This window comes from Mus musculus, chromosome 17 (assembly GCF_000001635.26).
Source record: "Mus musculus strain C57BL/6J chromosome 17, GRCm38.p6 C57BL/6J".
Taxonomy (NCBI): Eukaryota; Metazoa; Chordata; class Mammalia; order Rodentia; family Muridae; genus Mus; species Mus musculus.
Window position 1 is genome coordinate 56,687,044 of NC_000083.6, and position 23,755 is coordinate 56,710,798.

Consider the following 23,755-nt stretch of genomic DNA (forward strand, 5'->3'; position numbering starts at 1 on the left):
GCTTGGTGACAGTTGTGCCTTGGCATCCTCTTGTGTAGTCTTTGGTAAGAGTCAGAGTCGTGTTAGATCTGTCTCAGTTGTTTCTCTTCAGTGTGGGTACTATCGGGACTTTTCTAGGTCCTCCTGCAGTCATCTGTTAGGCAGCTTTGTTGGGTATGTTGAAACCCCCACACAGTCCCCAGCAGCCCCTCTGCTGCTTTGTGGACAGACCCACAGTAGGGGCCTGTTGTACTCGGGCAGTTGGTGGCTCTGAGGTTTAAATGCCATTGCCCAGGGTTCCATACACAGAAGGTCCTTGCTGTCCAAGTCTTGCAGAAGAAGCTCCCAGTGGGAACTGCCACAAGCCTGTCAGCAGGGTACAGCTCTGAGGGCGATGCTAGGGGCCTGGCTAAGTGTGAGCACACCCACCAATTGTCACAGACCTTGGGGGTCACATGAGATCACTGGTTTGGGTTCAGCTTCTCCAAATGGTGTGCATGACTGGCCTTTCGCGATGGCTTTGCTTCTAAGAGTGCCACCTATTCTTACCAAAGTCATGGGCTGTTTCTGCAGTGTGACCACCAGTCAGAAGTGATAGATACAGGCCAGTCTGGGCTACATAGTGAAGGCCCACCTCCTTACTGATTTTTGTATGCAAGCATGTCTGTATACCACATGTATGCCAGGTACCTGTGGAGGCCAGAGGAGGGTGTTGATTCCCAGGACTAGATGGAGCTAGAGGTGGTTGTGAGCCACCTGATGTAGATGCTGTTGTTACATACAGTATAACTTCCTGTGAGGCATCCCTGTGCACAAGTGAGTTAATGAAGGGATGGCTCTGGTTCCAGCTACTGCCCACAGAGGAGTATGGCTCAGATAGAGGCTTCCTAAGTTATAGCTTAGGCTCCTGCTTTCCACACAGGATGTCATCTCTTTCAGGTCCTGGCCCCCGGTTACACTTTGAGCAATTTAAACAGAGCCAGGAGACTGCAAGTCTGGGCACGTGGGCAGATTTGCCAGAATCATTTCTTCAGTACACTATGTTGTTACCCAGGTCATTTTGCCTACCTTATAGAGTTTTGCTCTTCTCCAGAAGAGACTCAGGGGCTTTGAAGAGGCCAGGACTTGTTGGCTGTGGCTGCCTGTCAGAGATGTGTTCCTGGGGGGTGGCTTATCAGTGTTGTGAACAAATGCTCACAACCTGGCATGCTGTCTGCTTATCTCTAACAGTTCTGAGTAGCTACTGCTTATCTCTGGGTTTGGAGAAGCCACCTTTTAGCTGAGTTCCTTTCCTGATTTAATCAATTAATATCTCCAAAGCAAATGTACTACCAAATCTTTATGGCAGCAGCTCTGTTATGTTTATGGTAGTCTCTTCTACCTCACTGGGAGCCAAACCCTAGACCTCTCTGCAAGGAGAGGCCCCTGGGTCAAAAAACTGTCTGTCAAGCAAGCAGGCAATATCACCGACAAAGAGTGTGAGACTTCTGACCCTCTGTCCCCAGACAGGACCAGCCAGGCTTCTTTCAGGAGTCTGTCTCCCTCTTCCTCTGTTGGTTTGTTATATTTTCAGTCTCACTTTGAAAATTCTCAAATCCTCAGAAAAGATAATGCTAAGGCTGGGCATGGTAATACATACCCTTTAATTCCAGCATCAGGAGGCAGAGGCTGGTGGATCTCTGTGAGTTCAAGGCTAGTCGGGGGTGAAACTCCAGTGTGTGCAGAAGGACTGCAAGATTGGGCCAGCCTGGGTTACTTGGTCTATGTAGAGCAGGATGTACTAGACAGTAGTGCAGGATTGGAAGAGAGCAAGTAGCTCGGTTGCCAGCCAGTAGCTTTCACTTCCACAACAGGTGCATCAGCAGCTGTGCAGTGGTGAGGGCCAGTTCTCTGTGTAGCCCAAGGTGACAGGTTGCAACCTCCTGCTGTTGCCTGACTAGGGAATCTACCCACTCCTGTTTATTGTTGTTTGTTCCTGTCATTATTCCTTTTTTTAAAAAAATGTATATGAGTACACTGTAGCTGTACTGATGGTTGTGAGCCTTCATCTGGTTGTTGGGAGTTGAATTTAGGACCTCTGTTCACTCAGTCGGCCCCGCTCGCTCAGTCCCTGCTTGCTCTGGCCTAAAGATTTATTTTATTATACATAGGTACCCTGTGGTTGTCTTCAGACACACCAGAAGAGGGCGTCAGATCTCATTATAGGTGGTTGTGAGCCTCCATGTGGTTGCTGGGACTTGAACTCAGGACCTTTGGAAGAGCAGTCAGTGCTCTTACCCGCTAAGCCATCTCACCAGCCCCGGCTTTGGTTTTTAATGCTGGGACCAGTGGCTTGTGTGCTGGCCTAGCATCCTAGCACCAAAGCATGTCTCCAGTCTAAGTAAGCTTTTGTTACTTGCTTACTTAATAGTTCCTAGTGATTATTTTTGTTTAGAGACAGGGCCTCACTGTGAAGTCCTGGCTGACCTATAACTTGCTGTGTAGAGCCTGCTGTCCTGAACTCTGTTTCTGAGATCTGCCAACTTATGATTCTGCCTCCCAAGTGCTGGGATTAAAGGTGTGTACAACCATGCCTAGTTTATTTAGTAATCTTTTAAAGATTTATTTATTTTATGTATATTTGAGTATGATGTAGCTGTCTTCAGACACACCCGAAGAGGGCATCATATTCCATTACACATGGGTGTGAACCACCGTGTGGTTGGTTGTTGGGAATTAACTTAGGACTTATGGAAGAACAGTAAGTGCTCTTAAACACTGAGCTATCTCTCCAGCCCCTTACTTATTAATTTTTGAGTTAGAAATCTCATGCTTGGAGTTAGAGAGTCTCATAGCCAGGCAGTGGTGGTGCACACTTTTAATCCCAACACTGGAGAGGCAGAAGCAGGTGGATCTCTGAATTTGAGGCCAGTCTTATCTACAGTGATTTCCAGGACAGTCAGGGCTACACAGAGAAACCCTGTCTTGGGGGGGGGAAAAAAAAACCAACAACAAAAACAGTCTCATGTCTGCTGATTGAGTTAGCTGGGTGGTCATTGTTTTAGTAATTTATTTTAGGTATATGGGTGTTTTGCCTGCACATAGGTTTGCACCCTGTGCTTGACTGGTGTTGAAGCAGATCAGAAGAGGGTGTTGAGTCCTTTAGAACTAGAATTTCAGACAGTGGTGAGCTGCCATGTAGGTACTGAGAATCCAACCCCTGTCTTCTAGAATACCCAGTTTTCTTTGAGTCATCTTTCTAGCCTTTTGGTCATATTTTTGTTTGTTTGTTTGGTTTTTTGTTTGTTTTTTTTGTTTTTCGAGACAGGGTTTCTCTGTGTAGCCCTGGCTGTCCTGGAATTCACTTTGTAGATCAGGCTGGCCTCGAACTCAGAAATCCTCCTGCCTCTGCCTCCCGAGTGCTGGGATTAAAGGAGGGGGCCACCACGCCCAGCTCATAATTTTTAAGACAGAGTCTTTTATGGCTCAAGATGTCCATGAGCTCATTGTGTATCCCAGGCTAGCCTTGACCTCCTGAGTCTCCTGCCTTTACCTCCTAAGTGGGAAGCTGGCATGGGGACTAAGGGTGGAACCCAGGACCTTCCTTCTACATGTGAGGCAAGTGCTCTACAATGGAGCCACAGACCAGATTATTTTGTTTTATTTTATTTTGAGATAGTCTTGATTTGTAGCCCAGGCTGGGATTCACATACCATCTCCTCCTCCTCCTCTTTGTTTTTTTTAGCTTTTTGAGACAGGGTTTCTCTGTGTAGTCCTGGCTGCCCTGGAACCCACTCTGTAGACCAGGCTAGCCTCAAATTCAGAAATCCACCTGCCTCTGCCTCCCAAGTGCTGGGAGTAAAGGCGTGCTAGTGCTACTACTGTTCAGCTGAATTCACACTTCTAAGTGCTGGGGTGACAGGTATGTACCCCCATGGACTCTAGACTTTAGACACCTGAATACTGGTGGCTAGATTGGCAGCACAGGGTCCTCTTACCCTCTCTATCCTCATGTCCTAGGAATGTTCTCTGTATGGTGTGGGTATGAGGCCATCGCTCTGTGTACCTGTGAGGTAGCTGCTTCTCCTCTGTGCTTGCTGTATTTTGTCAGTGACAGAACACAGCTGTCAGTCTCCCCTCAGCAGTAGTTCTCAGAAGTCAGTGCTGCTCAGCCCCATCACTGACTTTGGACATCTGGTCCTCCCTGGGCAAGTGACAAGCTGTCCCCTGCATCTGTGCCCATTGTTCATATGGCATCTGGACCATTTGGCTTTTTAGTGTGGTTGTCCCTGGGGACGACAGGGCCAGCATTGGGTAGCAGGCTGGCATTGCTGTAGTCCAGTAATGGAAGACAGAGGTAGAGCGCCCTTCTTCCTTGTCTTTCTTTTTGGCCCCTGAGAGCCCACTATATACCCTCCATGTGATTCTAGTCAGCTGATTCTGGCTGTTGCTCCCAGCAAGGGGTTAAATTTTACTCTTATGGGTAGCAGTAGGGGCTGGTGGTGACCACTGTGACCTAGGAAGCTGATAGTGTTCTTTGATACTGAGACCTAGGCAAGAAGTGGCTTGTATAGAAGCTTTGTAAGCTCTTTTCACTCCGCTGGGCTAGGGTCTCACTACATAGCCTAGGCTGGCCTGGATCTCGAGGTCCTCCTGCCTCTGCCTCCTTAGTGCTGGGATCGCAGGCTTGTTCCACTACAGCCGGCCTTGAAGGAGCTTTGATGGAGCCGTTTCTTTCCACAGGGCTCTGCGTTTGTTGTATTTTCTTTTGATGGGGGTCATGTTTCAAAGTAGCACCCATGCCACGTCTGGTGACACAGCCCTGCGTCCCAGCCACCCGGGAGGCTGAGACAAGAGGGCCCCTGGATCACAGGACTCAAGGTGACATGGGCATCAAGACTCAAATCACAGCATAGCCCTGTGGGCAAGTCACACCCTTGAGACGTTTCCTTCCTTTCTGGCGGACAGCCACAGCCATTTTAGTTATGGGCTGAGAACAACTGGTGGACAGTGCCATGGGGTTTGGGGCCCTGGACCAGTGTGGCAGGACATCACCTCTGAGAAAGAGTTGGGGCCACAGGTGCTTGGCCTAGAGGCCCTTAGAGCCCCCAGGTCTACCGCAAAGGCTGCTGGATGTTAGCTTTTGCATCCTTTGTCCTTTTCCAAATAAGCCCGCACCCAGGGTGTGTGAGGTGAGCCTGGGAAAACCAGAGGCCAAAAATCTGTGGGTGTCTTGGCTCTTCTGTCACTGATGTGTCCACTGACAGCACTTTAGAATCTGGCTGGAGTGGCTGAGAGCAGTAGAGCACCATTGTTCTGAAAAGGAAGCTTAGACCCTACTTGCCCAAGAGCCCGATACAGAAAGGCAGAGGTAGGGACAGGGCCCCTCCCCTTCTCCAGTGGCCTGTCTTGTCCCCAGGGGCCACACCACATACAGCCCCTGACACTTATCCCTCACCCTTCCCTACAATGTGGCCTTTTGTGTACATTGAAGGAAAATTGTCTTTTTTGCCCCCCAGTCCTCCACAGAGCACAGAGACTTGCCGGAGTCGGGAGAGGAGCCTCGGGGGGAGGCCGAGGCGCCCTGCCCTGATACAGGGTACCCCGAATCCATTGGGGAGCATGCCTTAGACCCTTCCGCCCCTGCTAGCGCTTCCACCAGCTCTCTTCCACCCCCTGCTCCTGCAGCCCAGCCTCCTTGTGTGCGAGAACTGGCAGGGGTAAGTGCCCACAGCCCACCCTGCACTCCATTCCCTGGCCTAAGTCCCTGTCTCTTCAACCCCAAGACCACCTGAGGCATCTGGGAGGGGGCAGCAAGGACTTACTTAGCTCACTTTAGTTATGCAACTGACCAGACAGAGCGACCAAGCCCCTTACTGTCCCTACCCAGTGAGTGATGGGGTCTGCTTCCTGGGAGATGGGAGGGGCCTCAAGAGGAACTGGGCAGCACTGCCTTCCAGGCCCTTCCTGGCCTCACCGGCTTCCTCCCACTTCTCTCCTTCTGAATCTGAGTGGCAAAGTTTAGGGTCTTAGGAATCCAGGGCTCTGGAGACTCTGAGCTTGGGCTGCAGTGAAGCAGGAAGAGGGGAAGCACCTGTCCATCTCTAGCACAGGCAGAAGGCATGAGTGAGTAAATTACACCTCAGTGGCAGGGAATGTCTCTGCTTTACTGCTAGATCAGTGAGGGCTACAGAGGTGGGTGCTCAGTGAATTCAGAACATTTGCTGTGAAACCAGGAGGACCTGAATTCAAGTTCCCAGCACCTAACCTACATAAAGAGCCAGACATGGTATGTGTTGATAGCACAGCCAGGCTCTGCCTGCATCCTCTAGACTTGAGTGGTCCCTCCCTGCACACCAGCCCCAGTTCCCAACACTGCGTCATGCTAGGAGAAGCTCTGCCCAGGGTGAGGCTGGGGTCCTGCCCTGTCATTTGGGGATTCAGGCTTTGAGGGGAAAGAAGCAAGATTTTTATGGTGTGCCAGGGCCTGTGGGAGATTCCTCCTCTGTACTGCAGAAGAGTGGGTGACAGCAGAAGCCACATGAATCAGGGTGCTCTGTTTTTGCTCTGGACAGAGAATCCTTGTTAACTGTATCCAGATGCCTCTTGCCTCTGTGCAGATGCTCTAGCTGAGAGAATAGCCTGGTTGAGTGCAAGGCTCTGCAGGTGTTGGCTTCTAAGCTGAGCCACACGGCAAGTTCATGCTAGAGCTCTCATGACAGTAGCTGCCCTCCAGAGCCAGTGTCCTGTGTGGCAAACTGGGCCCATAAAGCCCAGTGTCTTGATTCTCATCGGCTGTAAGCCTGAGCAATATAGCCCCCAGATCAGCCAGGGCAAGGGGCCTCCAGATAAGGGGAGCTGGAGATCATCTCTACCCCCTGCTTCACAGTGGCTAGAGCAGCACTGTCATGCCACTTGGTGACAGCGCTGAGCCACCAGGCCAGCGTAGGGCTCTCAGTGGGGAAGCTGGGCTGTCTGCCAAAATTAGTCTTGTGGCTGGCGCGTTGCATAGATGTACTATAATTTGGGTGAATTGGGCTGTAAATCAAGTTGGGTGGAATCTGATCCTGGGGACACCAGGCTGAGCTCACCAGTCCCTGTGCTGCAGAGTGGGCTTTTATCTTGCTGTGCCCTAAGTCTTAGTTTAGAGAACCACGTGGCTGCCCAGTAAGCTCCTTCATCACCCCAGTCTGTCTGTACTCTGTGCCACTCTTCCAGGGTATATAGGGTGAACATCTGTGATGTGCGGTTGCCCACCAAGAGCCTGTGAGCAGCCTGCTGTCCTGGAGGTTGTGGATAGACCATGCTGTGCAGCACCGTGCATGCACCTGAGCCCCTGCATTGCCCACAGCCTTTGGGGTGATGCCAGCCTTGAGGGTGAATTTTTGTGTTCTTGAGGGTGGCATCTCTTTCTATATATATTTACTTAAATGTATGTAATTAATAAAATGTATATATAACTTTTAGTTGTGTGTACATGTGTGGGAGATGTGCATGTCAGTCTGTGGCCAGGCAGGCCAGAGGCCAGATGTTCCTGGAACTGAGGGTACAGGTGGTTGTGAGTAGCATCATATAGGGGCTCTATCCTGTAGAATGTAGAAGAGCAGCGAGTGCTCTTGACCACTAAACCAGCCCTCAGGGTGTCCTCTTTGATTGTCATTTGACCACCTCATAGTACACAGAAGGTACCTGTGTGTGTGCTTCTCTTCCCAGCACTTATGCTAAGATCAGCTAGGTTCATAGTTTGTTTTAGGATTTTTCTGAGACAGGGTCTTATGTAGGTCAGGCTGGCTTTGAAATCCTGATCTTGCTTCCACCTCCGACATCTGTGGTTCTTGTGCTCTTGCTGGCAAAACTGAGCCAGTCTGAAGCTATGGGTAAGGATCACTCTGTGAGCCTCCTCCATCTATCCAAGGATCTGTTGCAATGCTGGCCTGGACTTTTCTTCTTGGATCCCTGGTTAGTGAGGTGGACACCTCAGGCAACCTGTGTCTCTCGGTGTGTCATCCTGGAGCCTTTGTCCTGGAAGCAGTGGGACTGCTTCTTCTCCTGAGATACTTTGGTTCCCACGTGCATTCTCGGTGATATCCCACATGGATCCTAAGAACCTGCTCCCTTGATGAAGCTGATCAGCAACAAGGTGGCCATAACATGTGAGGCTGTCTGGAGCTGTGTTGATGTAGCCAAGGGGCCAAGGTGATAGGAATTCTTACACAACAAACCTCCTTCTGCCTTTGGTGATGCCAGAGCCACTGGGCACCTCAGAAGCAGCAGCCTCCTTCCACTCAGTCCTCCCTGAAGATTCACGACAGATGATTGTTTCCTCCAGGACAGCCTTGTGTGGGTGTCTCCTCAGGCTGGTGGCCCCTTCATGGTCCTGTGGGTAGCCTCTTAGAGGGCTGGTAGTCCCAAGGCTAGACCAAGGAGCACCTGAGCCTTGTGGGGCAGCTTTGGATCAGATGTGACCCCAAGTGCTGCAGAGTCTCTGAGCCCTGGGCTCAGGACCCTTTTCCTGATGTCCTTTGCAACCTCCAAGAAATTTGATATCATGTGGAAGGCAGAGCCTGGGTTTGTCCCAGTGACAAGGTCTCCGGGTGGGAATGGGAACCTGTCTGGGGACCATCAGTGTTCCTGCTCTGTGAATGAGAGAACAGTTCCAGGAAGGAGAGTGATGGGCTTGCTTCTCTTGGCACGGACCCAAGCTGTGAGCTTGTACTGAGGAGAGTGCCTAGGTCAGGGTGCTAATCTGTTAGAGATTTACTGTGTGTCATTGTGTTCACCCTCTCTGGGCTCACTGCTGCAGGCTCCAGCCCACTATCTGGTTGCAGTTCCTGAGCTGAGCCAGTGTTTACATTGTTATAGGATTATAAGCAAAAGTGAGGAGATGGGACCTGTGAGCCAAAGTGCTGGCTTTATGGCCATTTATGGGAAAAATGGGTCCGGGTCTACAGCAGGAGGGTCTCTGCTAGTGTTCTTTGGGTTTTTTGATTGCATGGGATCTTGGCAGCTTCTTGAAGGCAGTATCCCCAACTTGGTTCAGCTTGAGCTCGAAGCACTTTAGGATTCTAGGGAAATGAGCTCTTGTGCCTTCCTAAGTTGCCAGCGTCCACCAGGGGTGTGGGTTTACCTACCGTTGGCCTTTGCTTCTGGCTTTGGGGTCTGAAGGATAACACAGTACTAAGTGTGGACACAAGCTCCTGATCTCAGCTGGCAACTCATCACCTGAATACCAGGCTGGAACTGGAGGGCCATGGAACCTCTTTCTAGTTGAAGAAGGGTCCCGGCAGCCTGGCACAATCTCTGAACATTTTGGCCCAGACATCAGAACTTGTTTGTATTGGAACTGACAACCTAGAAGCAGGCGTGCATATGTGCTATAGAATGCTCTAGGGTGAGCATGGGAGCCAGGATGCCCTTGTCCCCAGACGTCCACACTGGTGTAGGCGTTGCTGAGGGCCATGCTAATTCCCTAGGCAGGCCATGGATCATTGGACCTGACCTATGTAGGGCCATCCTTAGCCCCTGGCAGGGCACAGGGGAGTTGGGGACACAGGTTTGGAGCACTTGGGGCCTCTCACCGCTTCTGTGTTCTCATTGCAGAGATCTGCTGGCAGCTCCAGTCCCGAAGCCGGAGAAGGTAAGGAAGTCTCTAGAACATGAGCCAAATCCTGGAAGCAAACTTGAACACTCTCTGACTCCACCCTCTCTGTGTCTAGATTCTGACCATGAGGATGGAAACTACTGCCCCCCTGTCAAGCGTGAGCGGACATCCTCTCTAACTCACTCAGGTAAGCAACATCCTCCAGAGCCAGGTAGTGCCAGCCCCAAGGGTGTGATACCTGAGGCCCCACCTAGGCTAAGGAAAGCTGACACGTTTGCCATAAGGGGAAGTTGGGAGGTTCCCTGTCAAGCCCTGTGGGTACATCACCTGTGAATCTAGCTGTCTTTGCAAGGACATGGTGTTGGTGTGGACTGGACGGGATAGTATTCTCACCCACTAGGTACCATGTACATGCCCATGCCCAGCGGGAGAGCATTCGTTCATCTGTGCTCCCAGCTCAGACATTGTTGGTAGTCAGACTGAGGGGCACCATACACGTGGATGCCAGCCTCCAGGCTTCAACCAGTGCAGGAGTGGGGCTGGATCTAGGCTGAGAGAGTCTGGGGATGCTCATTTGGAGGCAGGCAAAGTCCAGCAGCTCTTTTCACACATAGGCACCCCTCAGGTTAGGAGTGATTGCTGCCTGGATGGTTAGGAGTGATTGCCCTGAAGAGCTAGACCATAGAGTGTCCTGGTCTCTGCTGGTTCTGGTTCTGGTCTTGGTAGACCATCTTGGGCAGCAGGCATCACTTCTGCTCTATGGAGGAGGTCTCCCTCCTTGTCCCACGCCTAGAGCATGGTGGTCCTGCAAAACAGGCATTGCAGTCTTTTTGACAGCTGTACACCACCTTGGTTTAAAGGCCCCATGCCAGCTTGTGGGTGTGTAGAGGTAGCACAAAGGGGATCCCCAGCCTTGTTGTCCTGCCTGCCTTTACTCTGTGAGAGTACATCTGCTTGTGTAGTGTGTTCATGTGTGTGGGAACCAGAGCAAGCCCTCAGATAGTTTCCTCGATGGTCCTGCACCCCACCCCAACCCACCCCAAACCCCGCCCCGCCCCCGCCCCGCCCCCGCCCCCAGCTTCTCTCTGTTTTGCTTTCTCGGGACAGGGTCTCTGCCTGGACTAAAAGCTCACAGTTGGGGCTAGACTCTGTGGCCAAGCAAGCTCAGGATCCATCCTCTGCATCCATTGGTTTCCTTTTCTATGTGAATACTTGGAATGTGAACTCAGGGCCTTAAGCTTGCAGAGCAGGTGCTCTCCCCACTCAGCCACCTCCCCAGCCTACTCTGATGACTTAGATTCTGCACAACTGAGTTCCTTTGAGGGCAGTCTTCAGGCCTAGGGCTGTCTTTGGGGTATCTGTAAGGGTGACTTGGTTTCTTAGGGCACAGTTTCTATCCTGTCTCTCGTTACCTTCAATGTTTGTTTTCCCAGCATGGATATGCTCCACTCTGTGTAGGAGGCTCTCTTCCTTGTTTGCCTCACTACTCTTGTCCCACCAGTGGCTCCCAGAGCCTTCCCTCCCTGCATCCTGTTCTCAGGTCTTTGAGCAGGATAGATGTGAATTCAGATCTTCCTGAGCTGATGGTTTCTGGGCTGTCACAAATCTGTGTTTGGTACTGGGATCTAAACAACCTGAAGACTGTTCCTGGTCATTTTCTGATTTGTCCCCACAGGGAAATTGCTCACCATTCCATCTCAGTCCTGGGATCTGTCTTTCTTTTCTGTTAGGGTGCAGCCTCTAGAACCAGGAGCTTGATGCTTTGCCGGCCCACAGGGTGTGAACCTGGCCTATAGAGTCAGCAGTGGTAGTGTCCTTTAGTGCCCTATCCCTTTTTCCTGACACTAAGAAGCCTGGTTTCAGCTGGATGGTGGTGGCACACACCTTTAATCCTAACACTCAGAAAGCAGAGGCAGGCAGATCTCTGAGTTTGAGACCAGCTTGCTCTATAGTGAGTTCCAGGCCAGCCAGGGCTACACAGAGAAACCCCGCCTTAAAAAAAAAGCAACAACAAAAACAGAAGCCTGGTTGCAGTCAGGTGAGGAGACACACATCTGTCATCTCAGTGCTTGGGAGGTGGAGGCAGGAAGATCAGGAGTTCAGTGTCACTTTCAGCTATACATTGAGCCTGAGGAAGAAACCTGGCTCTACTTGTCATCTTCTTGCCATGCCATCCTGGCCAGCTGTGTTCTTGCCCAGTGCTCAGTCACACCAGCTACTGCTCTGGGAGCTTTGTCAGCCTCAGGCCAACTGGGCTCAGTCTCTAGTGTATTCCCAATTAAGCAGGGAGCTCCCCCTCACCTAGTCATTCCCCTTCTGCCCCATCTGTGGCATGTACCCAACCAGCCAGCTATAGGAGGGTGAAGCCTGGGTTCCCCCGGTCCTGAGCAATGTAACCTCTACTGTTAGCAAAGTGAGTCTTTACAAGACCTGAGAAGAGCCCAGGGTGTATGTCTCTATGGGTGGGGCTGGGAACAGAACTCTAAGCCTTGGCTGCCCACTTAGTGTCAACAGGGAGGCTTGCCTTCTGTCTGTCCCATGTGGTCACAGCAGTGCCCTGCTGGATTCCTGCATGCCAACACAATGGCCAGGCTCTGGGCCCCACACTGGTGCAGGTGAGTGGCTACAGTCCCTGTGGTCAGCTGTGTTGTCCTCAAGTCTTTGGGGTTTGGAGACAGGGTTTCTCTGTGGAGCCCTGGCTGTCTTAGAACTTACTTTGCAGACCAGGCTGGCTTCAAACTCACAGAGATTTACCTGCCTCTGCCTCTCAAGTGCTGGGATTAAAGGCGTGTGCCACCACCACCTGGCTTACCCTCAAGTCTTAAAAGGTTGTGTGAACAGGACCCTAAAGACCTATAACCAAGGGGTGCCTAAAGCCAGCCTTTGGGTCCTCTAGTTATACAGTTTATGAACTTGATCTCAGGTTTGAAAAGTGTGGTCCAGCATTGCCCCCCCTGAAGGCCTCTATCCCACTCCATAGCTGGCTCCAGTGGCTGCTTTGTCACTTGTCTAGGCCTTGTGTGGCTAGTGGACTTAGCTCTTTATTCCCAGGGTTTGAGTGCTGCTCTGACTAGGTGTCCTCCAAGGTGTCCCCTGGGCTTTCAAGTGTGACCAGTTTCCTATCAGAGCCCATGTGACAAGATGCTGGAGTGGCATCAGTGTGTCCAGTATCAAGCTGTCACCTACAAATAAACTTCATCCCTGTGAGCAGTCCTTCTTCAGCCTCCTCCATCCTCAGCTATGGGTGTCATGAATCTGCCTCCTGCCTCCACTTGTGGATATTTCCTATCCATGGGCCCTGCACCATAGCAGCTTTTCTTCACTTAAGACTCTGCCTTTTGTATGTGTGGATGTGCATGTATTGTGGGGTGCTAGCGTGCTCACCTGTGCATGTGCATTTGGCGACCAGAGGTCATTGCCAATACTCATCACTCTGTCTGCCTTCCTGAGGCGGGGTCTCATTGATTTGGCTGGCCCTGCAGGCCAAAGAGCTCCAGGACATTCCTGTTTCTGCCCATAAATACCCAGCTCTAGGACTGAGCTGTGCTGTGTACTGGGGACGGGACTCAGGCACTTTTTTGTTTGTTTGTTTTTTCGAGACAGGGTTTCTGTGTGTAGCCCTGGCTGTCCTGGAACTCACTTTGTACTCCAGGCTGGCCTCGAACTCAGAAATCTGCCTGCCTCTGCCTCCTGAGCGCTGGGATTAAAGGTGTGTGCCACCATGCCCGACTTGGGACTCAGGCACTTATGCTTGCACAGTAGACATTGTGCCTACCGAGCCAGTCTCTCAGCTCTGTGTTTGGGGGTTGTCTGCTGTTGGCCTCTGTCCATGGGTTTTATTCTTTGCTTCCTTCAGGAGGGTTGTGCATATGGGGATGGGGTTAACATCTGTCTGCTTGATGGATGAGCCTCCGAGTCTGCCTGTGGCCTGTGCATTTTTTTCATACCTTCCTCCTGTCCTGGGTCACATTAGACTAGCTGTCCATCACCAGGACAAGGTCACCAGGATGCAGACTCACTGGGTTCCCAGCTGTCCCTGCAGCTCCAGCTCTATCTCCTAGCTCTTGTGAGTGGCTGGCAGAGCTGGCACTGAGTAACAGGCATGTCTGGGAGGCAGGTCCTGCCCTAGTCCTGTGGTCATGAGCGTACATGTCCTCTGTTGTAGGCCTACCCAGTAGTGCCATCACTCACCTTCCTGGGAGGAGTGGCCCAGAGTCTAGCAGATATGTCATTCTGTCTCAGCATCTTCATCCTCCAGGTTCCCTGTGCTGGCCTTGCCACAGAACCATATTCTAACATGGACCTCCTACTTTTCTGTTGTAGCCTGGACCATTCTCTGGGGTCCCAGGCCTACCATGCACCCTGTTTCGCTGTGCTCCTGCCTCCACAGGCTGAGCTCAGCTGTGTCTTATCCTTGCAGAAGAGAAGAGCAGCGGCTTCCGGCTGAAGCCCCCAACACTCATCCACGGTCAGGCACCCAGTGCAGGTGGGTGACATTTGCAGGCCTCTGCCTGGCTCCAGGACCCTTGCTGTAGGCCCAGTCTGCTCCTGGGACTGGGACTGACATGGAGGCAGCCCTGGGAAGTTGCTCTGACCTATGGGAGCAGGGTATCTCCTTCCTGGGAACTCATGTGACCCTGTACCAGCCCTGGCCATTTTCCTTTGCACCGTGCAAACTGTGGGAGGCACAGTGCAAAGGAAGACCTGGACCTTGTCACAGGTCTCAATGGCAGGTGTCTGTCACTATAAAGTGTTGGTGTTAAGTGTGGCCTCCCTTGCACAACCATAGAAGTTGATGTGCCCTGGAGCAGCAGGGTCAAGGTTCCTAGAATCCACTGTGTTCCAGGTCTGCCCAGCCAGAAACCCAGGGAACAGCAGCGTGGTGTGCTCCGTCCAGCTGTGCTGCAGGCCCCTCAGCCCAAGGTGCTGTCGCAGACGGGTAAGGGACTGAGACACAGTTTGAAGTACAGAGGCAAGAGGACCCTTTGGGTTAGTCCCATCCTGAGGGGAACCTCAATAGGGTACTGCCAAGGTTTTCTGTGTCCCCAGGTCTCTTGTCAACCTCCTAAGCTGCTCTGCAAGGGTTTCCAGCTTTGCTGGGTTTTGGTCTTGTTACTCAAAACTCAGAAGTAACCTAGCCACTTTGGACCTGGTTAATCTCCTGCTGATTAATCACCCAAAGTCTGCTTGGGTCCATTGCTCAGAGTCCACCGGATAGAGCCATAGTATAGACCCTTAAAAGATTCCTGTTTCATTTCATCTTGATTTGGGGGTAAGTAGGATGGACCTGGCATGTAGGGCAGTTGTCATTTTGTCCTGGTTTAGTTGGATTTTTGTGACTCAGTATCACCCTGTGCAGCCAGCCCAGGCTCCTTTTGAACTCACTTTGTATTCCTTCTCACAGGATAGTGGGCACACACCACTATTCCAGCTTCCTTCTGGCTTTGTGATTGTATGAGGTGCTGGGGTTGGATGCTGACCCCACACACACAGGCCGGGCTCTCCTTCAGTTGCATGGAGCAATCTGTGATAGATTTCCTTTTACTGCTCGTTTTCTGGGAGTCCTGCTTCTGAGCTCACTAGAAGCCAGTTCTTGTTCATGTCTTGTGTGTGTTCGTGTGTGTGTGCGCGTGCGTGTAGTCCTGAGGATGCATCCCTGGCCCTGAGCATCCTAAGCTATATGCTAATACAGTGTCTTTTAGAATAAAGGCAGCAGCTCTTCATGTCTGTGAGTTTTGAGCCTACTTTTGTTTTTAATTTAAGAATATATGACTTTTTCTTCCTCCCTTTCTTTCTCTTTGTTTCTTTGTTTCTCTCTCTCTCTTCCCTCCTTCCTTCCTTCCTTCCTTCCTTCCTTCCTTCCTTCCTTCCTTCCTCCCTTCCTCCCTCCCTCCCTCCCTCCCTCCCTCCCTCCCTCCCTCCTTCCTTCCTTCCTTCCTCTTTTCCTTTCTTAAATATAGCCCTAGGTGACCTAGAATTTGCTGTCTAGATCTGTCTTTCCTCTGACTCATAGTGATCCACCTGCCTCTGCCTCCAAATGTTGAGATTAAAAGCTCTCATCACTATACACAGCCCAGGATGAATGAACTTCAGAGTCTAGCAGCTTAGTTAGCTGCTGAAGGGCTGGGAGACACCTGTCCACTCTCTTTCCTTTTTGCAGTTCCCAGCAGTGGCACCAATGGAGTCAGTATGCCAGCAGACTGCACGGGGCCAGCAACGTCTGTATCACCAGAAAACCTCACGCAGAGGAGTCCCTCTGAGTCTGCCGAGGAGACACACACACTCGAGGTTGGTCGGTCATGGGGACAGCCAGGGTGGCTGGGCTGCAGTGCCAGGCTCTGGTGTGCTGTCTGTGTGGGTTCTTGGTCTCTAAAGGCCTATAGCAGTTCCCAGCACTCTTAGTTTGGGCAGCTTCTTAGGCTGCCTGCTCTTATACAAGGTTGTTCCCAGTCTAGTCCTCTTTCCAGGAAGGGCGTTTGCAGAGACACAAGATTTACTGGCTCATAGTTTTAGAAGTTGGAAACATGAGCAGCATGGCTATGGCTCTCCTGCCCCTAGCTGATTACAGCCCACTTCACTTGGGAGTGCTCGTGACATGAGCAGTCTTGGAAAGGATAGCAGAGCGTCAAGGACAGTGCCCCTGTAACTTACTCACTTCCACACGATCCTGTCAAAGGTCCTCCCCACACCACACCAGGGACTGAGAGCCTAGCCAGTGGACACCTGGCATTGGTTGATAGGCTGTCAGTCACTGTCAGGATGGTCCCACTCCCAGAGAGCTCCTGAACAACTTTTGTTACTATGTCTCCATGACAAGGTCCAGAGCTCCCCCACAGCGTCCCAGATGAACCCTCAGAATGACTGGTGCTGTGGCAGTCAGCCCTGAAAAGCTGGCGTAAGAGAGAAGAGGTGCCTGTGCAGACCCAGGATTAAGGCTAGGGGCAGTGCCAGCAGCAGCTAGATGAGGGCTGTGATGGTGACCCGCTTCCCAGGCTGGCCACTGTGTAGAGTCACAGGCATAATGATGTCTCTGATCTCACTGAGAAAATGTCTATCCCACCTCAGTGCCCTAAGTGGGGGTAGGAATAGCTCCCAGTTAGGTACGGATTCCAGCCAGGCTATGCTGGCATCTAGCTCCACCACGCAGGGTCTACTTGTGTCACCCTCTTGCAGTTTCCACACTCCCTCCACAGTGCAACTCCTTCAGCTTAGGACGTTCTGCTCCACCTTACTAGCAGGCTGGGTTCTTAGTATCCAGCTTTGATTTGACTCTGAATTCTCTCTCTGTGCCACCCCAGATTTGAGCCCAAAGTTGCACATTCCAGATGTAAGCCTCACTCCCAAGCTGTCTTGGAGTGGACAGGGTCACCAAACTCACTATTTCTGATCACGTAGAAAGAGCAGGCAAGGCCAGGCGTGGTGGTGCACACCTTTAATCCCAGCACTTGGGAGGCAGAGGCAGGTGGATTTCTGAGTTCAAGGCCAGCCTGGTCTACAAAGTGAGTTCCAGGACAGCCAGGGCTACACAGAGAAACCCTGTCTCAAAAAAAAAAAAAAAAAAAAAGGAAAGAGCAGGCAAGACCCCGACTTTATCAGCCATTCCTGATTCACAGTGCCAACACCACACAGCTGATCAGTGGTGCTGAGCTCAGTGAAGACAGAGTGGTATTGTGGCTAGGAGACGATCACCTGGGCCATGAGAGAGTCAGAATGGAGCCAGATTTGTAAGGTATCAAGCAACTAGAAACATTTAAATTCTTAACAGCCTAGCAGAGAACTCAGAACTGTCTCACCACCCTGCCGTACACTGCAAGTTGCTGTCATAGACCTGTTGGAGCTCTTCTACACCACCGTCCATGTGCAGCTAGAGTATTGGACTCAAGTTCTCTTTATCCAGGTCACATGAGTGATCAAGACCTTTTACTCAGAGGAGTCACACTTGTAAGAAGAAAGCATTTAGAAGGGCCAGTGAGGGCTCGGTGAATTAAAAATGCTTCCTTCCAAATCTGAGGACGTAGGTTGGATCCCTGGGATTCACATGGTGATTCCTTCAAACTGGTCCAGGGGATTGTTCTTGGTTTTCTATACATGCACACATAGGCATGTACACACATAAATGTAAGCTTGTGTAAAACAAAAAACATACTGAAGCTGTGAGGTGGAAGTGAGAATGGCCTGGGACGTTAGGCTCCCTGCTGTCATCTCTGCAGTGGGATCTCACATCTGTGACCCACGTCCCACCATTTCCTCTAGTGACTCATCTGATCTGCTACTTGGTGTCTGCCATTTACTGTTTATAGTTTACATCCTGAGTGTTTATCCCCTTGCCTGATGGATCCTTGGTACTGGTTCTAGGTCTGTTGGCACCAAGGTGTGGTGATGTGCCCTGTTGACTCTGACATGCAGAGTCTTCCTGCCTGAGCTGTAGGTCCCCACGAATGGGCCCTTGGAGGAGTCTTCTGAGTACTGGCTGTGATACTCACAGTCTACCTCATTTCCACCTGGGGCTTCTCTGCACCACAAGCGAGTTTGCCTCTCAGAGGGATGCCCTGGGGTCCTGAGCTCTCCACAGGCCCCCTTGCTATCCAGCTGGAAACATCCTTTCCCTCAGCTCTACTGAAGCAGGGGAGTGCTGGTGTTGGCCAGTTTAAACTTCAGGCCGAGCATCATCCCCTCTCTCAGATCCCGGAGCCCGCAGCACAGATCTGGGGTTTAGGCCTTTCTCTAATGGTGCCTACTCCAAGAGAGTTATCCTAGCTTCCAGGAAAGTGTGAGCTTGGCTGACTTCCAGGCTCCTGAGCACTCCATTGTCTTGTTGGTAAATATTGGTTTGTTTGTTTGTTTTTCCTTATAGGAGAAGGTGCCTCAGAAAACCCCACATGGCACCTCAGAGGAGGGGCACTGTGAAGAGGAGCAGGCGGCCCCACAGGCCTTTGTGTTTGGACAGAACTTGAGAGACAGAGTGAAGGTATTTGGCCTGGTGTGTGTTGGGCAGTTGAACAAAAGTGTAGCCTCTGTACATGTGACAGTCACATATTCCTAGACATTCACTGCCCAGGGCCCTCATCCCACTAAGAATCCCTCCACTTTTGGGGATAGTGTTTCATGTGGCTCAAGTCTAGGGATTTTACCTGAGAACATCTTTCTTTCTTTTTTTTTTTTTTTTGGTTTTTTTGAGACAGGGTTTCTCTGCATAGTCCTGGCTGTCCTGGAACTCACTCTGTAGACCAGGCTGGCCTCGAACTCAGAAATCCACCTGCCTCTGCCTCCCAAGTGCTGGGATTAAAGATGTGTGCCACCACTGCCCATTGAGAACATCTTTCCAATAGCTAAACTATAAAATAATGATTGCATGACAGATTTCACATGGGTTTTATTTTGAGATAAGATCTCATATAGTCCGGGCTAGCCTTGAACTCGCTGTATGGCTCTGCATGACCTTGGACTTCAGATCCTCTGTCCTCAGCCTTCTAAGCACTGGGATGAGAGTTGTCTATTAGCAGACTTGACTTGTGTGGTGCTGGACTTGGAGCCCAAAGCTCAAGCATGCTGGGTGAGCCTCAAGCACACAAACTCTTAATTTTGTGCTGTGAGCTGGGGCCTGGGATCAAACAGCTCTCACCCCAGCCTCAGCAGCCAGGACCATGGGTGCACCACAGAATCATCAGCAGATCAGATCGGTCCTGGAAACTGAATCAGATGCCTGCAGTATTGGAAGAATACTGCGCCCCAGGCACCCAGCTCCTCCTTTTCCAGCTTCAGGCTGCCAGGAACCCCCTTAAGCAGAGTCAGGGCCACTTGTAGGTTCTGGGAGCCACCAAGATAGTGGAGCGAACACCAGACATGGAGAAGGACTAGGGTGCTGTTCAGCACCCTGCAGATCCCAGGATGCCCATCAAAGTGATCCAGCCTTGACCTCTAGCTCCTCCTGCCTCAGCCTCCTGAAGTGCTGTGATGTCAGGTGTGTGTGCCCACACTAGACCATTGTCTCTTTGAAACAAGGTCTTATTGTGCAGCCTAGATTAGCCCAATCTCAGAGAGTGAGATCTGTCTCTCAGTGTTGAGATTAAAGGCATGTGCCTCCCTGCCCAGCTTGTCTCTGTGTCTTAACTGCTATGTCAGCTGCAGCCATACTGATGGCAGCTGCACCCCATAACTGATATGCAGTCTATCTACAGCTAATCTTGGCAAACACTCATCAGAGCAAACACTCTTCAGACAGGGCCACATGAGCAACTTGCTTCCCTGTGTCTCTGCAGTTAATGAATGAGAATGCCAGCGTGGCAGATGTAGACAGTGCTGCACATCCCAGCTCAGAAACACCCTCTGCGACCAACTACTTCCTTCAGTACATCAGTTCCAGGTGAGTGCACTGTGCTGTGCAGGTGGGGTCTTCCCAAAACACCAGGACCAGAGGGCCTTCCTACCAAGCCCCATGACTTGGGCTGGGGAGCCAGCCTGTGTGCTAGTATGTTGGGAGGGAGGCAGACATGCTTTGGCTCCCCTGTACTGTGCCTCTGGTGCCCCTTGTGCCACACTGATGGTGCCACTCCTCTCCAGCGCAGACAACGCGACCCACAGTGCTGACAACTCCACCAAGTTTGTGTTTGGCCAGAACATGAGTGAGCGCGTCTTGGTGAGTGGTCCTTGCACAGTGATTTGGTGTCTATTTCCACTTGGGCATACATCCTGTGGCTGACATGCTGTCTCCTGTACTCTCAGGACACTCTGGTGCAGGAATGAGAGAAAGACCAGCTCCACTCATTAAAGGCTTTCTCACAGAGCTGTTGGGCTGCCATCTCCCTTCCTATCTTTATTGTTCACAGACATAGGCTTTCCTGTGGTCAGAGCCAGTTGTAGCACTCAAAGCTGCACCACTGAATCAGATGCCCTATGTTTCTTGTCCATGGAGCCAGCTATGCCTGCCACTTCTGCAGTCAGGCAGCCAGGATAGAAAGCAGGCATGTGTGCACTCCCTGCTTTCTGACCTTTAGCTGCGCTACAACTTCTTCCTGTTGGCCTGCCACAGTGTGGCTTCTCGGAACTACCCCAGATTGCTACACACAGGTGGCACTCTTGTGGCCCTGAGAGGCTGGGCCTAACTGGGAATGGAATGGCTGTTGAGGACAGGCCCAGCAGGGCACAGGAGTCAGGCCTTCAGGAAGTGCTGAGCGGCCGTCCCTGCTGGGCCTCTCGCTCTGTCCTTAGCACCCACAGCAGCTCCGCCCTGGCACGCTTGTTTCCTCAGAGCCCCCCAAAGCTGAATGAAGCCAATTCAGACACCAGCAGGGAGACTACACATGCCCAGTCAGGTTCTGAGTCGTCATCCCAGGAGGCCGCCCCCAAGAAAGGTAGGAACAGCCCTGCATGCACCCCAGGGGAGACTCCTGATTCCCAGCTAGGGACAGCCGTGGCCATAATAGACCTTAGAGAGATTGGCCTGAATTGCCCATTATGGGCACTGGGTGGCTGTGATCTGCTGACAACAGGGCTCCCCAGGTCCCTGGGAGGATCAGGCCTGCCCTGCTGATTTGTGCTTTTTTTCCTTGGGTCTCCACTGCTATACAGAGTCCCTGGCAGAGTCAGCCGCTGCCTATACAAAGGCTACAGCGTGGACGTGTTTGCTGGAGAAGGTGGAGGTCATCACGGGGGAGGAGGCAGAGAGCAATGTGCTGCAGGTGAGACCAAAAACAGGGGTGTTATGGCAGAGGGACATCTTGTGCTACCTACTACGTAGCACACAACAGAATGAAGCTAGGTGTGTTGGTGCACACCTTTAACTTCAGCACTGGGAGACAAAGGTATACAGATCTCTCTGAACTTGAGGCCAGCCTGGTCTACAGATTTCCAGGCCAATCAGGAACTCTTTTGTCTAGAGGAAAACAAACAAAAATGTGTTCCACAAGCACTGTGACAACTTACTCCTGAATAAGGCTTGCCCATAATGAACTAGCACCATAGCACCTTCAAGGCTTCATCATATCCACTTTCTCTGTGATGGAAATTTCTTCTGGTATTCCATGAAATTTGTGTCTGGCGTTGTCCTTGAGTGTAGTGTCCTTCAGTCTGTGCTTAGACTTGTGTGAGCATTGTTTGTGTTCCTAGCTGAGGAATGCTCTGAAGGGAATGCTTGCTGTCAGAGAGCCTCTTTCCGCTTTGAGACTCTTCCAGGCAGTGTGACACGTGCTTGTTTTCTGGGTGGGCAGTAGGAGGGACTTCCCCAGTATGTTCCCTACAGCTGAGTATTTCTTCAAGGCATCCAGTGCTCCTTTGCTGTGAGAACTTGGTGGCATCTCTCTGTGCTTGGATTTGCATTTCCAAAGTCACCCTTGTTTACATCCTTGGACAGCAGGGTGCATGGCTCCAGGCCAGAGCCTCCTGTGTAGGAGCCCTGGCTTCTGTTCCCAGCACCATAGAAACTAAAGCCGTACAACAGATGACTGAACAGAGAGTGACAAAGCGGCCCACTGTCCTCAGTGTCCTGGCCTTAGTCTGTAGACTGTCAGACACCCCAGCCTCACTGCTAACTCTGAGCTTGAAGTGGGACCCATGCTTTGGGGTGCAGAGGGTATGGGTACCCCCAACCTGGTCACTGATCCCATGTGTTACAGATCCAGTGTAAGCTGTTTGTGTTCGATAAGACCTCACAGTCATGGGTGGAGCGTGGCCGGGGACTTCTCAGGCTCAATGACATGGCGTCAACCGACGATGGCACATTACAGTCCCGGCTAGGTGAGCTCTGGGGAAGGACAGACCCTCTCAGAGGTGGGCTTAAGTTGTAGGCTCCACAGCTGGAGCAGGGAAATGACTGTGAGCAAAGGCAGCAGTGAGCCCCACACCTGCTTGCGATAGCCTGGGCCTGCTGCCCTCACACTGGGTTCCTGCTCAAGTATCTTTAGTGGACTTCTAAAAAGTATAGCTTGGAAGGAAGGTGGGGGCAGGAAGAGTGCCAGCCTAGGCTTCAGAGCTGTCCCTCCTGTTTGGGGGACTTTATGTGAAAATGGTCTCTCTCTAGCCCAGGCTGGCCTGGTCTGCTCTGAGCCTGTCATGTCCTAATTTTGTCATGTCCTAACATTTGGTTACATTCCCCTTAAAAGTTAAGGCCAGAAATTGGGAAGCTTAGGCAGGAGGACTGAAAAGAGTTTGAGGTCAGCTCAGGCTACTGAGACCCTCACATCAGGAAAGAAAAGTAAAAAAAAGAAAGGTTAAAGTCAATGTCAACAGGACCTGCTCAGCAGTTACTATGTGTGACCTCTTCCCTGTGGACCCATAGCAGGTGGCAAGCCAGGGGCATGTTAGGACTTGCCCCATACATGTGCTAGGCCCAGGCTCGGTTCTCAGGTGAGATGGAGCAGTCTCTATCTCAGTGTACCCTACCTGCCCTGTTGCAGGCTAGCCCCTTCCCCAAGGGCATGTCTCCCCTGCCCCTTGCAGACGTGGGCTGCAGGTTGGGGCAGGTGTTGCTAAGCAGCTCCCTTGCTGCAGTGATGCGGACCCAGGGCAGCCTGCGGCTCATCCTGAACACGAAGCTGTGGGCACAGATGCAGATGGATAAGGCCAGTGAAAAGAGCATCCGCATCACAGCCACCGACGCTGAGGACCAGGGTGTCAAGGTTTTCCTGATCTCGGTAAGCTTGAGGGAAGGTGGGGGTGGCACACTGGCTCGGTGCTGAAGACCGCTGATGTTACCAGTGGGCAGGCCCGGACACAAACCTCCCCTGGGTAGTTCCTGATGGCTGTGCACACACCTGCTGTCCCCTCGGTTAGACATCAAGGGTAGGGAGGGAGTTGGGGGGGGACGACACGACAGATCCCAGACCTCATTGTCCTGCCTAATTCTCCAAAGGGCACCTTGTTGGTAGTCTCTTGCTATAGAAGTCAGCTGACCAGGCCAGTGTGGCCTAGTCACAGGCTAGGGCCTACATGTGTGAACACTGCCCAGTGTGGCCGTTAGCCACACACTGCCACGTAACACCCTGCCTCCCCAGGCCAGCTCCAAAGACACAGGCCAACTGTATGCTGCACTGCACCACCGCATCCTGGCTCTGCGTAGCCGGGCTGAACAGGAACAGGAGGCCAAGGCGCCCCCACCTGAGCCAGGAGCCACCCGGGCCACCGAGGAGGAAGACAGTGATGAGGATGCTGTTCTGGCTCCCTCCGGTGTCACGGGGGCTGGTGAGCACCATGGGACCAGTG

The 23,755-nt window shown here is 51.8% G+C and overlaps 1 protein-coding gene across 20 annotated transcripts in view; it reads left to right on the forward strand.

The window, feature by feature from the left end:
* The window catches only part of Ranbp3 (RAN binding protein 3), a 38,545-nt gene that overhangs the window by 13,819 nt on the left and 971 nt on the right, over window positions 1–23,755 (forward strand). For 3 of the 20 annotated variants that reach the window (NM_001252466.1, XM_006524944.2, XM_011246620.1), the window contains 14 exons: window positions 5,478–5,678; window positions 9,559–9,595; window positions 9,675–9,746; window positions 13,980–14,045; window positions 14,406–14,498; window positions 15,720–15,847; window positions 18,414–18,527; window positions 19,819–19,922; window positions 20,120–20,195; window positions 20,808–20,910; window positions 21,128–21,237; window positions 22,171–22,291; window positions 23,045–23,187; window positions 23,548–23,734. In NM_001252466.1, coding sequence (NP_001239395.1) covers window positions 5,478–5,678; window positions 9,559–9,595; window positions 9,675–9,746; window positions 13,980–14,045; window positions 14,406–14,498; window positions 15,720–15,847; window positions 18,414–18,527; window positions 19,819–19,922; window positions 20,120–20,195; window positions 20,808–20,910; window positions 21,128–21,237; window positions 22,171–22,291; window positions 23,045–23,187; window positions 23,548–23,734 — 1,555 coding nt within the window. Of the gene's footprint in view, window positions 1–4,706; window positions 4,840–5,477; window positions 5,679–9,558; window positions 9,596–9,674; window positions 9,747–12,064; window positions 12,175–13,979; window positions 14,046–14,405; window positions 14,499–15,719; window positions 15,848–18,413; window positions 18,528–19,818; window positions 19,923–20,119; window positions 20,196–20,767; window positions 20,911–21,127; window positions 21,238–22,170; window positions 22,292–22,950; window positions 23,188–23,547; window positions 23,735–23,755 lie in introns of those variants that run through there. The other 17 variants (NM_027933.3, XM_017317647.1, XM_006524945.4 and 14 more) reach the window with 12 other exon arrangements.